This window comes from Lithobates pipiens, unplaced genomic scaffold (genome assembly GCF_037356315.1).
Source record: "Lithobates pipiens isolate NorthernLeopardFrog02 unplaced genomic scaffold, aLitPip1_a1.2 Scaffold_8, whole genome shotgun sequence".
In the NCBI taxonomy this organism is placed as follows: Eukaryota; Metazoa; Chordata; class Amphibia; order Anura; family Ranidae; genus Lithobates; species Lithobates pipiens.
In genome coordinates this window covers 386,001,686-386,014,601 of record NW_027507903.1, presented here as the reverse complement: position 1 = coordinate 386,014,601, position 12,916 = coordinate 386,001,686, and the positions used below count along the sequence as shown (strand labels likewise).

Sequence of the window (12,916 nt, the reverse complement as noted above, 5' to 3'; positions counted from 1 at the left end):
TGCTGTCCACTTAAGTAATGCTTATGACCGTCCATATTGACCATCTGCTTCAGGACAAATAGGAAGTTTACCAACAATTTATATCATAGGTGCTGTTACCCAACTTCCTGCTGCTAAATTAACCGTCACTTGACCACATAAGTTCTTATATCGCCAGCTAAGAAAAAATAGAAGACTACAGCTGGATTGTGTACTCTAAATGTTATTTCCCAGTGTATCCTTATCCTCTATTTATGTACAGCTGAGGGATTTACCAGACAGTTATATTTTTCATATATCTCTCCTTCTGCTGTTATCATATTGTTAACCATCCATTATATATAATTCGTGCAGACAAACCACTGAGGGGAAAAAAAAAAAAAAGAAAAAAAAAAAAAAGAAAAAAAAAAAAAAAGGATGGGAATGTCATCAGCAACATCAATCAGCATTGCAGCATTGTATTCAGCTGAGGATTTTCTAATAGGATCTGTTGTTTCCTGCCTTTTACTGCTATTTTAACATTTACACTCTGACATTAATTTCCTGTGTAAACGGAATGTACAGCGCAGGTCTACAGCCATCAGACTTATCTGTTCTTAGGTGTTGCTCCTCTCGTTTTCAGTTGCTGCTCTCCTCTCCTCTCCCTCTTACAGCTCAGTCCTTAATCTCCACGCATCCCTGCATTCCTCCAGGGGGGCCGTGGGGGGGAGGGGGGGGAGCGGGGACGGGGATCCGTCGCGGGCGGTGCTTATTGTGTCCTGGCCGGTGGGCAGGCGGGTGTCGGAGCGGGCTCATGCGGCGGCGGACTCGTGCTGCGGTGCACCGAATCTTGTCTGAGCCTCTCACCCTCCGACCGTCTCCTCTCGTGTGTTCCGCACGCCCTCTCCGACGAGCCTCCTCAAACCCCTCCCTCCGCAGGTGAGCGTCCTACGTCATGGCGCTCTGGCGGCAGCTGCCTGCTTGGTTCCTGGCGTAAGTCAGAGCCTAAATTGGTGGTGGTTATCCAGCAAAAGGGAAAATCTTTTCTACCTGTATCCTGGAAGGTGTTAACAACAGATTCCAGCCTTCTAGGCTGAGGAGCAGTCCTGGAAGAAGATTCTGTCCAGGGTAGATGGTCCAGCTTAGAGGACCTTGCCTATCAACTTTTTGGAAGATTCGGGCAGTACGTCTGGCCCTAGAATCTGGGACTGTCTGACTACAAGACTGTCCTATCAGGATTCAGTCTGACAAGGCCACATCAATCACCAGGGGGGCACGAGAGGTTGTGCAGCCCAAAAAGAGGTGTATAATGCTCTAGCTTGGGCAGAACACAACATTCCTTGCCTATCGGCAATTTTCCATTTCAGGAATAGAGAATTGGCAGGCAGGCTATTTGAGTCGCCAACAATTATTTCCGGGAAAATTATCTCTTCACCCCAACATCTTCCTAGTGATATGTCAGATATGGGGTATACCGGACATGGACCTATTCACATCGAGATTCAACAACAAAGTCGACAACTTTGTGTCAGGAACAAGGGATCCACTAGCAGGCAGAGCAGACTCATTAGTCTTCCCATTGGATCAGATTTCACTGATCTATGCTTTCCCTCCAGTTCTCCTACTTCCGCGCCTTCTCCGCAGGATTAAGCAGGAACGAAAGGAGGTGATTCTGGTGTCCCCAGTGGGTCCCAGAAGATCTTGATGATCATAAAGCTGGCAGTAGGAGTCCTTCGAACTCTGCCACTATAGCCAGACCTTCTCGCACAAGGTCCGGTATTTCGGTATGTCTGTATCCCTACCTTACAGACAAAAAATTGAACAGGTTTGACTGTTGAATCCCACTTTTATAAAAGATCGTGGGCGATCTCCTTCGGTAGGGTCTACTTTGATTAATGCCAGGAAGCCGGCTTCCAGAATCATTTTACTATATAGTCTGGAAGGCATGTGTTTCTTGATGTGGATCCAGGGGTTGGCACCCCAGGAAGTACTGTATGTCATAGGCAGGATCCCTGATTTCCTGCATATGGGATCTGAAATGAAGCTGGCCTTGTCAGTGTTTGTTTTTTTTTCAATGGCCTCTTGCTTCCCACTCTTGGTGTGTAGCTTATTCAGGATTAATCCCCTATCAAGGCACCTCTAAAATATTTTGGATTTAAAATTGGTCTTATCGGCTTTGCTAAATCAGCCATTTGAGCCTTTACGTGAAATTCCCTTGGTTCTTTTTGACAAGAGAGATTTCTTTGTGGTTGCCATTTCTTCTGCTAGAAGAATATCGGAAATAGTGGCTCTGTCTTGTAAAGAACCATATTTGATCATGCATAAGGATGAGGTGGTTTTATGTCCTCATACTGAATTCCTACCGAAAGTGGTAACAGTTTTTTTTTCATTTAAACCGAGATATTCTTCCTTCTGTTTCCCAAAGCCTCAATCTAGGGAAGAGAAGACACTACATTTCCCTGATGTAGTAAGAGCGATCAGAGTCTATTTTAAAGGCGACCACTCAGGTTTGCAAAACAAATGTCTTTTGTTTGTACTGCCAGAAAGTCCAAAAATGTGGACAGGCAGCGTCAAAATCCACTATTTTCCTAATGGATTCGTCAAGCGATTAAGCTGAAGCTTGAACAAAGAAGAAAATTCTTCCTATGTTAGAGCACTCTCATCTTGGGCAATTAGTGCCTCTTGGGTGGTGCATCATCAGGCCTTTATGGCTCAGATCTGTAAGGCTGCAACTTGGTCTTTGGTTCATATGTTTATCTGATTTTATCAAATCAATATTAAAGGTCATGAGTATATTGCCTTTGGTCACAGTATACTGCAGGCTGCAGTATGAGTCCTCTGGCCTTCTGGTTTTTGTTGTCTCCCTCCCTTCAGTTGCCATTTGCTATGGGACATACCCCAGAGTAACTTCTATGGCTGTGTGTCCCCTGAGGTAAGAAAATAAAACTTTTTTTAAATTAAAGAATTTTTAAAATAGCTTACCTGTAAAATCATTTTCTTTGATGTACATCAGGGGGACACAGAGGTCCCTCCCTTTCTTGGTATACACTTGTATTGCTTGGCTACAAATCTGAGGACTTTCAGTAGTGGGAGGGGTTATATAGGGAGTACACTTCTTGCCTTAGGGCATGCCAGTGTCCATCAGTGGCCCTATAATCCACATAGTAAGTACTATGGCTCTGTGTCCCCTGATGTGCATCAAAGAAAATGATTTTAAAGGTAAGCTGTTTTAAAAATCCTGTTTTTGATAAGTTCAGTTTGAATGAAACCATATCAATCACCCACACTGCACTTGGTAGCCAGAGGTCTTATGGCGCCTTGATAGGCTGAGAGTGACACAATAGAGCTTAGAAACATTTTTCTTTTTTTTTTTAATACATAGCAAGAGAGACTCCTTTTTTTTCTATTTAAAATTAATAGGCCTGGAATGATATGCCCAGCATCAAGAGGAGGGCCTACATGAGCAGCGTAGGCTGTAGTTAGGCAGATTAATACATTTTAAAATCGTAACAGGCTTAACCGATTGGAAGTGAGCAGGGTGTGGTAGGGTGGGGCCAATGATGGTCTAAGCAGAGAGGGGGAGTTTACTGAGGGTCAGTTGGAGCCAGGCAGACCAAGAGAACTTTTGAATGACCCCATCAGTGATGGTTCCAGGTTGGTGCTTTTGAAAGACCCTACCATGGCTTGCATTGAGAGCATGCTCTCTCAACTTCGAACTGCAATGGCAAATGGGCCTCAGTGGCTCGAGCCGCAGCTGGCAGATATGCTGCAGGGGTCGGGGCAGGTTCCTGCTTCACCTGCCCCCATTCATTACCTAGAAGGTCTCATCCTCCTGAGCACCTGAGTCCATAAGTGACCCCTAGGGTTGGCAGCCGCAGTAGGAGCCCCAAACGGGACCCTTCAGCTCCAAAGGCTAAGAGGCAGCCTCCATTTCGTGCTGGCGGGGCTGGGAGGAATCTTCAATATAAAGAAAATTTAAACAATCACAATAGCTCATATTAGTAAAAATATTTTTTCCTTATTTTAGGCTCTCTGGAACTCGCTGCTATGTCTGGCCCCACTTTCTAGAGGCTCCCCCGGGGTCTTTGGGCTTCTCGGCACGGAGGGGAGACATACATTGTGTTGTCTCCCTGTATTGGCTCCCCCAGTTTTTAATCCGTCCACTGGGGGGAGTAATTTCCCGTGCCGGCGGCACGGTGGTTGCTGGGCAGAATGCGGTGCTCTGAGCGCATGCGCGGTGGTATCTTCCGCACTGTCTGTGGCGGGGCTTATTCCGCACATGTGCTAGCGCCTCGTGCTTCACGCATTTGCGTCAGAGGCAACGAAGATATCCGGGACACAACGCGTCTTCTGGAATGCCGAGGTGGTGCCAGGTGAGCCGCAATCAGCCTCAATGGGATGGCAGTCGACGGGATATGAAGCACCTGAGGACTATTACTCAATTTACAAGTAAGTGATATAAACCGACTGCACACTGGGATCTTTCAGTTGATCCTTGGAGCATGTATTGTGATCCACATATTGTGATGGACGGGTAAGAGCTGCCAAAGGAGCCCAGACCATTGCTATTTTGCTACTGTTACCTTTTTTTTTTTTTTTGCACACCAGTTTAAGAAGTTTTTGGGTATATCACATATCTCATTTATATTTGCAGTTTTTTTCACATTCATTATTACTAATCACTTGTTAATTTAATTCATATTATTATACATTCACCATGACAACAGTCATCACGTCACATGCACATCCATCACTATCGTTATTATTCAATCATTATTTTTATTTTTTGTTTCAAACTTATTTTAAACTAATTTTATTACTAATGTACTATTATTTTGTGAGCGACATCACCGCTCTTTAATTGAAATATGATTAATATATTTACACATAGAATTCTCTTGGTATAAAATAATGCAATATTAATACAATAGATAGAATGGGCTCTTTGCAAACTTGCCCTTTTGAAGCTTGTTTCTTCTTTTGCCTTTCTGTCATATTGTGGATCACACAGGCTTGAATAGAATATATATATATATTTTCTTTTCAATACTACTGTTTGCAGGTGTCGACATCCCAGTGCTGTCCCCTTGATTAGGGTGGCCCAAATACACTGCCGCCTCTTGTAAGCCCACGACCCTTTGGGGTTGGTGTCCTCTTCCCCACTTTGGTGGTAAATTTGGGAAGCGGACAATTCTGCAGCGGAGTCCAGAATCACCTTTAGGGCAAAGAGTATAGGTTTTTAAGGCAAGGTTTGAGCGAAATCCCCTGGTGAAATGGGTAAATACAACAATGAGATGCTGTTTTATATCGGTTTTAAAAATTAAAATAAATTTATTAGAAAATGGTGTATTTTGTCCCTTTGATATACTTGCAGAAATGTGAGAAACCCCCTGAAGAAGACCATTACCCTTCAACGTTGTAATGCATTGAGGCACTTACATATCAAATGGCCAATAATGGGATAGGGATCACTACTTTGATTCAATTACTTTATGGAAAGAATATTATATAAAATTTGTTTGTGATTTCATTTACTAGTGTACACCAGAGCTCATATTGTTTAACCTGTTGTAACTAATGAAATTTGATTAGTGTTTTCATCAATAAAATCAATATTTTTTTATGCAAATTTCTGTTTTTCATTGCTACTATAAAACTCCATGGGGAATTATTTTGATTTTTCTAAAGCGGATGCTTCAGACCTGGCTGGCGGTGTGATGGGACCTGTTAGCGAGCGGTGTTGCTGGGGTATCCTCCTCGCCAGTGGTTTCGACGGTAACTGCATGGACGACTGCGGGGGACACCCGTCGCTGGAAGTACACAATCACCGCCAATACTCCGTGCCGATGCTACTGAGCATTTCGGTGGCGGTGGACGGAGCTGGGGGATCGGCCATAGCGGGCCCTGTATTGGTTTCTGAGGACAGTGCATCAAAGACTGCGTTGGAGTCCAAGCTGTCAGATGGGACTTTGGATGGAGTGCGTTTGTCAGACTCTGCAAAAGGTGAGATTTGCATCTGCTTCAAGAGCCCTTTGGGTGCGCATCTTAAGCCAGAGATGGGAGACAGAAAAAATCAGGAGCACTTTTTTTTATTCTACAGGTCATGTGCTTTTAGAAAATGTCTAGTTTGAGGGGTCTTTTTAAATTCTGAAAGCTGTAAGTGAAAAATGAAAACCTCCAGATTTTTTGAGAAATTTTTGGGTACATTCGATTTTCACCTTTTTTTCAGAAAGGCACAATTTTAAATTTACAAATATTTGTTATTTATTAACTCCGTACAGGTTAAGCTTTTATATTTAATAGGGATTTGGTAGGAATTTAGTAAAATTAGCTGTGGTTTTATCTGCTAATAATGGTTTTAGTGTATTTTTTGCGAATATATTAGTTTGATAAACATTTGCACAAATACCACAGAGTCTAAAAAATCAGTAGCACCCTCTTTTTATTCTAGCGGTCATGTGCTTTCAAAAAATATATGGTTTTGGGGGTCTTTCTCAAATTCTGACAGCTATAAGGGAAAAATGTAAACCCCCTGATTTTCTGGTGAAATTTGGATATTTACATTTTTGCGTACGTTCGATTTTAACCATTTTGCAAAAAGGCACAATGTAAAAGTTCCAAATATTTGTTATTTATTAACTCAATACAGGTTAAGCTTTTATTTAGTAGGGATTTTGTAAAATTTGCTGTTTTTTTTTTTTTTATCTGCTAATAATGTTTTTAGAATATTTTTTGCAAATATATTGGTTTGGTAAACATTTGCGCAAATACCGCGGGGTCTAAAAAAAACTGTAGCACCTTCTTTTTATTCTACTAATCATGTATTTTCAGAAAAGATATGGTCGGGGGGGGGGTCTTTCACATATTCTGAAAGCTATTCCAAATTGGTCTGGCTAGCTGAGTGTACAAAATGTAGCACAGGGCCTGGCAGCGAATGGTTAAACACCCCTCTTTCAGACAATGTGTATGTGCACATTGTATCGATTAGGTTTTACATCTTAGAGAAGCATAGGGGCACAAAAAAATGCTTGAATACACTTCTAAACACCTGCAAACACACATAATGTAATTATGCACCAAAATCAACATTTTAACACTAGATTTAAACGGCAGAAAGATCCAGTGTAGTTGGGAGTTTTTACGGGAGCTTCAGATTGAACAGCAATGCAGAAGGATAAGCAGGAGACTAAGGGGCAAAGCTTAGATATATCTGCACAGATATTTCAGGTTTTGCGCAAAGGCCCTGGGCTAAATTCTTTTTCTTCAGAAGTCATTTTGGAACCCATTCTAATTCATAAAAATATGGTCATCACTCCCCAGGAAGTAATAAATTGTGTTTTTTCCTGTTTGTAGGGTTTGGTTTCATAAAGCTTGATTTGAAAACAAAATCCGAAAATGGACTGGTAAGTTCAAAAGTAAACTAACTGTAGCATGTTTTCTCCATGTGTATTTATCAGCTAGCATACTCTTTTGAAAAATGTTAACTTAAGCCTGTCAAAAATGTAACTAAGCATATATTAAGAAAATGCACAAGTAGAGGCTGACTTTAATGAAGGTTGCATATCAAAACAATTGGCAGATTCCGAGATATAGATAGCTCAATTATTTCTCGTACCTTTTTTTTACCGAGAATTTTCTGAGTTTCCAAAGTGGTCTTTGAGGCCAGTCATCATAATAAAACACAAGAAGGGAGGCATGGGAAGGGCAGGACCAATGGTTTGCATGTAGTAGGTAAGTATACACGTTTAAATATCATGTTTAAAATAAAAATAAAAAACCTTTTATGATCACTTTAAGGTTACCTTTGCTAATACATTTTTTTACATTGGGCTGCTTTTACATTGCCATGCTGCAGTTTTGCCTGTCAGAAAACGATAAATGCAGGGCATAATAGAAAGTGTAATATTGGGGGGTTTAGCTCAAGTGGTTAGAGGCATTTTTCAGTCCACATCAGGCAGGCGTTTATAGTTAAGGGCCTAGTAGCCCACGTTTATTAAAAGGAAAAACAAAATAGTCCATCCAGGAATCCCACGCAGGGGTCCAATCTTAAATTAAATACACACAATCCAAATGAAAAACGCTAGCCCCCCTGGCTACTCTTCAGCAGTAGTGCTGCTATAAGTACTTGCCCCTCAAACAAGCTGCTTGGATACACACAGTCTAAGGCTCCTTGGATGCACACAGCTTCAACCCTTCAACGCACACAGCTTTGGGCTCTTTGGATGCACACAGCTTCAACCCTTCAACGCACACAGCTTTGGGCTCTTTGGACATGCACAGCAGCAAGCTACTCCACTCCACCATCCTCTACACTCCATTCCCAACAGCCCTTCATTATATGGCATGTGTGCAGCTGGGCACACACCCTGCTCGTTATCATCAAGACCTGGACACAGGGCTGGAGATATGCAAACTCTATATCTTTTTCCTCCGATTTCATAAGGACAGAGCCTCGCTCTGTCACAAAAGTCTATGGGAAACGTAACAAAAACGTTAGGTACACTATACAGCAGTGTGAAAGAGGCCTTATGCCACGTACACACGTAGCAGACTATCCGGCGGACTTAATCTGCCGGACTTTCCGCCGGCCTTTCCGAACGAGCTACCTGCCCACACATGGTACTTTTGCGGAGGACTAATACGGCGTATTAAGTCCGCCGGACTATCTGCCGTACTTTTGAAATGAACGGTCTTGCCCACACACGCGGAGGAAAGTCCGCTCATTTTGAGCGCATTTCCAGGTAACCGGGACCAGCGAAGGAGGCGTCGTTGGCCCCGTCACCTGGTATGGACTTAAAGGGGAATCCCTACGCCGAAAAATCGGGGGGTCCCCCCATAGGTCCATATCAGACCCTTATCAGAGCACGCTACCCGGCCGGCCAGGAAAGGGGGTGGGGACAATCGAGTGCCCAACCCCCCCCGAGCCATACCAGGCCACGTGCCCTCAACATGGGGGGTGCCTTGAAGAAGGGGGGGCCGCGTGGGCCCCCCACCCCAAAGCACCTTGTCCCCATGTTGATGAGGACAAGGGCCTCTTCCCGACAACCCTGGCCGTTGGTTGTCTGAGTCTGCGGGCGGGGGGCTTATCGGAGTCCGTGAGCCCCCTTTAATAAGGGGGCCCCCGGATCCCGGCCCCCCACCCTATGTGAATGAGTATGGGGTACAATGTACCCCTACCCATTCACATGTGTAAAAAAACAAAAACACAACACACGAAGGATAAAATAGTTTATTGCACAGCTCCGGGGGTCTTCTTCCGTCTTCGAGGGTCTTTTCGCCGGACGCTTCCGCATCCTCTGGGACTGTGACATCATAATGGGCGGGGGACATCATCCGGCGATGTCCCTATATAAGTCGCCACGCCCCTGCCATTGTGACCGATACAGCGACGAGGCAACATCTCCAGAAGAGAAGAACAGAAGACAGCGGCAGCAGCGACAGAAGACCGGGCCGCTGCTTGTAAAAGAGCTAGAAGAAGGCGCGGTGACCCGGTAAGAAGAACCAGAGAGGGGGACAAGACCCCCGAAGAGGGGGACAAGACTCCCAACGTCGGAAGAAGAGGGCGGCGGTGAAGAAGAAAGCCGAGCTCCTCCGCTAGTGAAAGAGCAGAAGATAGCGGAGGAGTCCGGCGAGAAGACCCCCAAAGACGGAAGAAGACCCCCGGAGCTGTGCAATAAACTATTTTAACCCTTGTGTGTTTTATTTATTTTTTTTACTTTTTTTCACAGGTAGGGGTACATTGTGGGGGGTCCGGGGGCCCCTTATTAAAGGGGGCTCACGGATTCCGATAAGCCCCGCCGTCCGCAGACCCCGACAACCAAAGGTCAGGGTTGTCGGGAAGAGGCCCTTGTCCTCATCAACATGGGGACAAGGTGCTTTGGGGTAGGGGGCCACGCGGCCCCCCCTTCCTCAAGGCACCCCCCATGTTGAGGGCACGTGGCCTGGTACGGCTCAGGAGGGGGGGGGCGGGCGCTCTCGTCCCCACCCCCTTTCCTGGCAGGCCGGGTAGCGTGCTTGGATAAGGGTCTGATATGGACCTAGGGGGACCCCCATGCCGATTTTTTGGCATAGGGATTCCCCTTTAAGTCCATACCGGATGAAGGGGCCAGCGACGCCTCCTTCGCTGGTCCCGGCTACCTGGAGACGCGCTCAAAATGAGTGGACTTTTCTCCGGGCGGGAAAAGTCCGGTCATTTCAAAAGTACGGCGTACTGACACACACACGGCCCCTACTGTCCGCCGAAATGTGAGTCCGACGGACAGATTGGAGTGCAAAAATACTTTTAGTCCGCTGGACTTTTGGGTAAAAAAAAAACGGATTGTTTGATTGTGTGTATGAGGCATTAGATTGCCCATATATGTTAAAACAGGTTTAATTTAGAGTCTAATCTATTATTCAGTTTTTTTCCAAAATGTGTGTTTAGGATATTACAGAAGGAATGTCTTGCCAGCATCAGCTTGCCATTTTCATGTGCACAAGCCTTAAAGAGTATGCCCAGGCATTACCCCAATGTAATCCCTAAGCTTCCTCTGTAGAGCATAGCATAATTTTTTTTAACCTTCTTTCTGTAGTGAGAAACAGCTTTTTGGTACACTTTGTGGGATCACCAGGCTTATGAATTTCTTGCAGGACAGCTGCTGGGAACTTGATTCCTAGTAACCACTTGCCAACCAGGCCAGAGCCGAATGACCACTACAGCGAGGTCGGGTAAATTTGGGGGGGGGGGGGGTACTATGAGGTCCTCCCAGAATTGCACTCCCGCTCACCCCCTGGGGTGTGCATCCAGGAATATAGGTTACAGCAAAGGGCTGATGACAGCATCCTTTGTAAACAAGCCAGTGCATGCCCGCTTCAGCTCTTCCCCTCTCCTTACTGATTGGTACAGAGTGAGAGGGGAGAGATTGGGTGCATCAGCGCTGTGGGCTGGATCTGTAGTGCCCACAGCGCTGATCTCTGTCCATTCCGGCTTCTTCCCCATCCATCCCCATCCACGGCTCAGCCACCCCCATCCACGGCTCAGCCACCCCCATCCACGGCTCAGCCACGCCTTATTCATGTTCATCTATGCCACATCAGTGCCACATCCACGCTACTACAGTGCCCATCAGTGCCTCACAAAAGTGTAATAGGTAGTCAAATTGGATTTGAAATTTATGCCCCTAGAACGCCTGATGGTGCTCCCTGCATGTGGCCAGGCGGTGTAAAAGTCTCACATATGGCATCACCATACTAAGGAGGAGTAGCAGAATGTGTTTTGGGGTGTAATTGAAAGTATGTTCTGTGTGAGAAATAACCCGTTAATATGAAAATTTTGTGAAAAAAAATCTTTTGCAAAGAATTGTGGAAAAAAATACAACTTCAAAAAAAAAAAAAAAAATCACCACGCCTCTTACTAAATACCTTGGAATTTCTACTTTCCAAAAAGGGGTTGTTGGTGTCTCAAGAAATGAGACACTAGATGCCGTCAGTACATCAGGAGTGATCAATTTTCAGTAATTGGCACCGTAGCTTGTAGACTCACTTAAACCTAACTTTCATAAAGACCAAATAATATACACTAATTTGGGTTATTTTTACCAACGATATCTAGCAGTATAAATTTTGGCAAACATACTATTTTATAAATTGATAATTTGTCTTCATAAATAACAGAAACAAAGAAAAAAAGCATTTTTCTATTTCATACCTCATTGGACACAGAGTCAGGCTAATATTCATTATCTGTGGGGTATATACTTCATCTCCTGGTGAATGGACACTAGTAGACCAAAGGTCTTCAGACAGAAAGTGATCCCCTATATAACCCCTCTCATACAGGAAGTATTTCAGTTTTTTACCAGTGTCTGTAAGGCGGATGGCACGGTTGTTTGAGCTATCTGAGCTCCAGATCTCTAGTCCCACAAACTGTTCTTAAATGAATCAAGGGATTGACCGATCAGATCCATTTGACACAGGCTTTATATGCTTAGATAAATGGTACCCAAGCCTTGCAAAGAAGACTCAAGATCCTGCAAAGTTTTGCCTGTAATGTGGCCTCCGGGTGCTGGATCCTGCAAAGTGTAATCCTGGACACTACAGCACTAAGGCATTCCTGCAGGCTGCTGTACAGGTCCAAGGGAGTGGACCCTAAACATGAATAGGGTGATCAGTCCTTGAAAATCCTGAAGTGACAGGAACCCACCATGAAGAGTGATTGGGCTTATCGTTTCTAAGCTGCCCTGCTCCTGAGTGAGTAAGTGGAAGCCCTTTAGTTACTTATTATGGGGCGTCCCAGTGATTGTAACAGTCAAGCTAGCTTGAGGCTGGACACCTGTGTGCGGTGACTAAAGTATTTAAGTCTGATCCTAGATACGGTCCAAGCAAGAGTATTCTTGCCACCCGCAAGGATCTGTGCCCTGAAGGATCAGATGCGTCAGATAAGGGGCATCGGGCAACCCTCCATTTGGCTCTGTATCAGTCTTCTAGGGAGGATGGTATCATCCTTCAAGGCAGTGCCCTATGCCCAGTTTCATTCCTGTTCTTTACAACAAGATATCTTGTTGGCTTGGAACAGGAAAGAACAACCCCTGGATTATTCAATGTTCTTATCTCGCACACTTAAGCCTAAACTAGTGGTTGCAGGATCAGAAGCTGCAAAAGGGAAAATCCTTCCTCCCGGTAACTTGGAGAGTACCGACAACAGGTGCCAGTCTCTCAGGCTGGGGAGCGAACCTTGGAAAGGCTCATAGCTCAGGGGAAATGGTCAAGGTCAGAACAGATCCTGCCCATCAACATCCTGGAATTACAGGCTGTACATCAGGCCCTACGGTCCTGGACGTTGGAGCTTCAGGACTACCCTATCAGGGTTCAGTCTGACAATGCCACTGCAGTGGCCTATATAAACCACCAAGGTGTGAACGACCACCAGGAGTCGTTCAGCTCTGAAGGAGGTGCCAGTGTTGGGAATTGCCAGAGATTG

General features: G+C 44.8%; 1 protein-coding gene across 5 annotated transcripts in view; it reads left to right on the top strand.

The window, feature by feature from the left end:
• The window catches only part of VDAC1 (voltage dependent anion channel 1), a 600,174-nt gene that overhangs the window by 303,878 nt on the left and 283,380 nt on the right, over nt 1-12,916 (top strand). For 4 of the 5 annotated variants that reach the window (XM_077473896.1, XM_077473898.1, XM_077473899.1 and 1 more), the window contains one exon: nt 7,312-7,361. The exons of the other annotated variant lie outside the window; for it this stretch is intronic. In XM_077473896.1, coding sequence (XP_077330022.1) covers nt 7,312-7,361 — 50 coding nt within the window. The remainder of the gene's footprint in view (nt 1-7,311; nt 7,362-12,916) is intronic. 5 annotated transcript variants of the gene reach the window in all.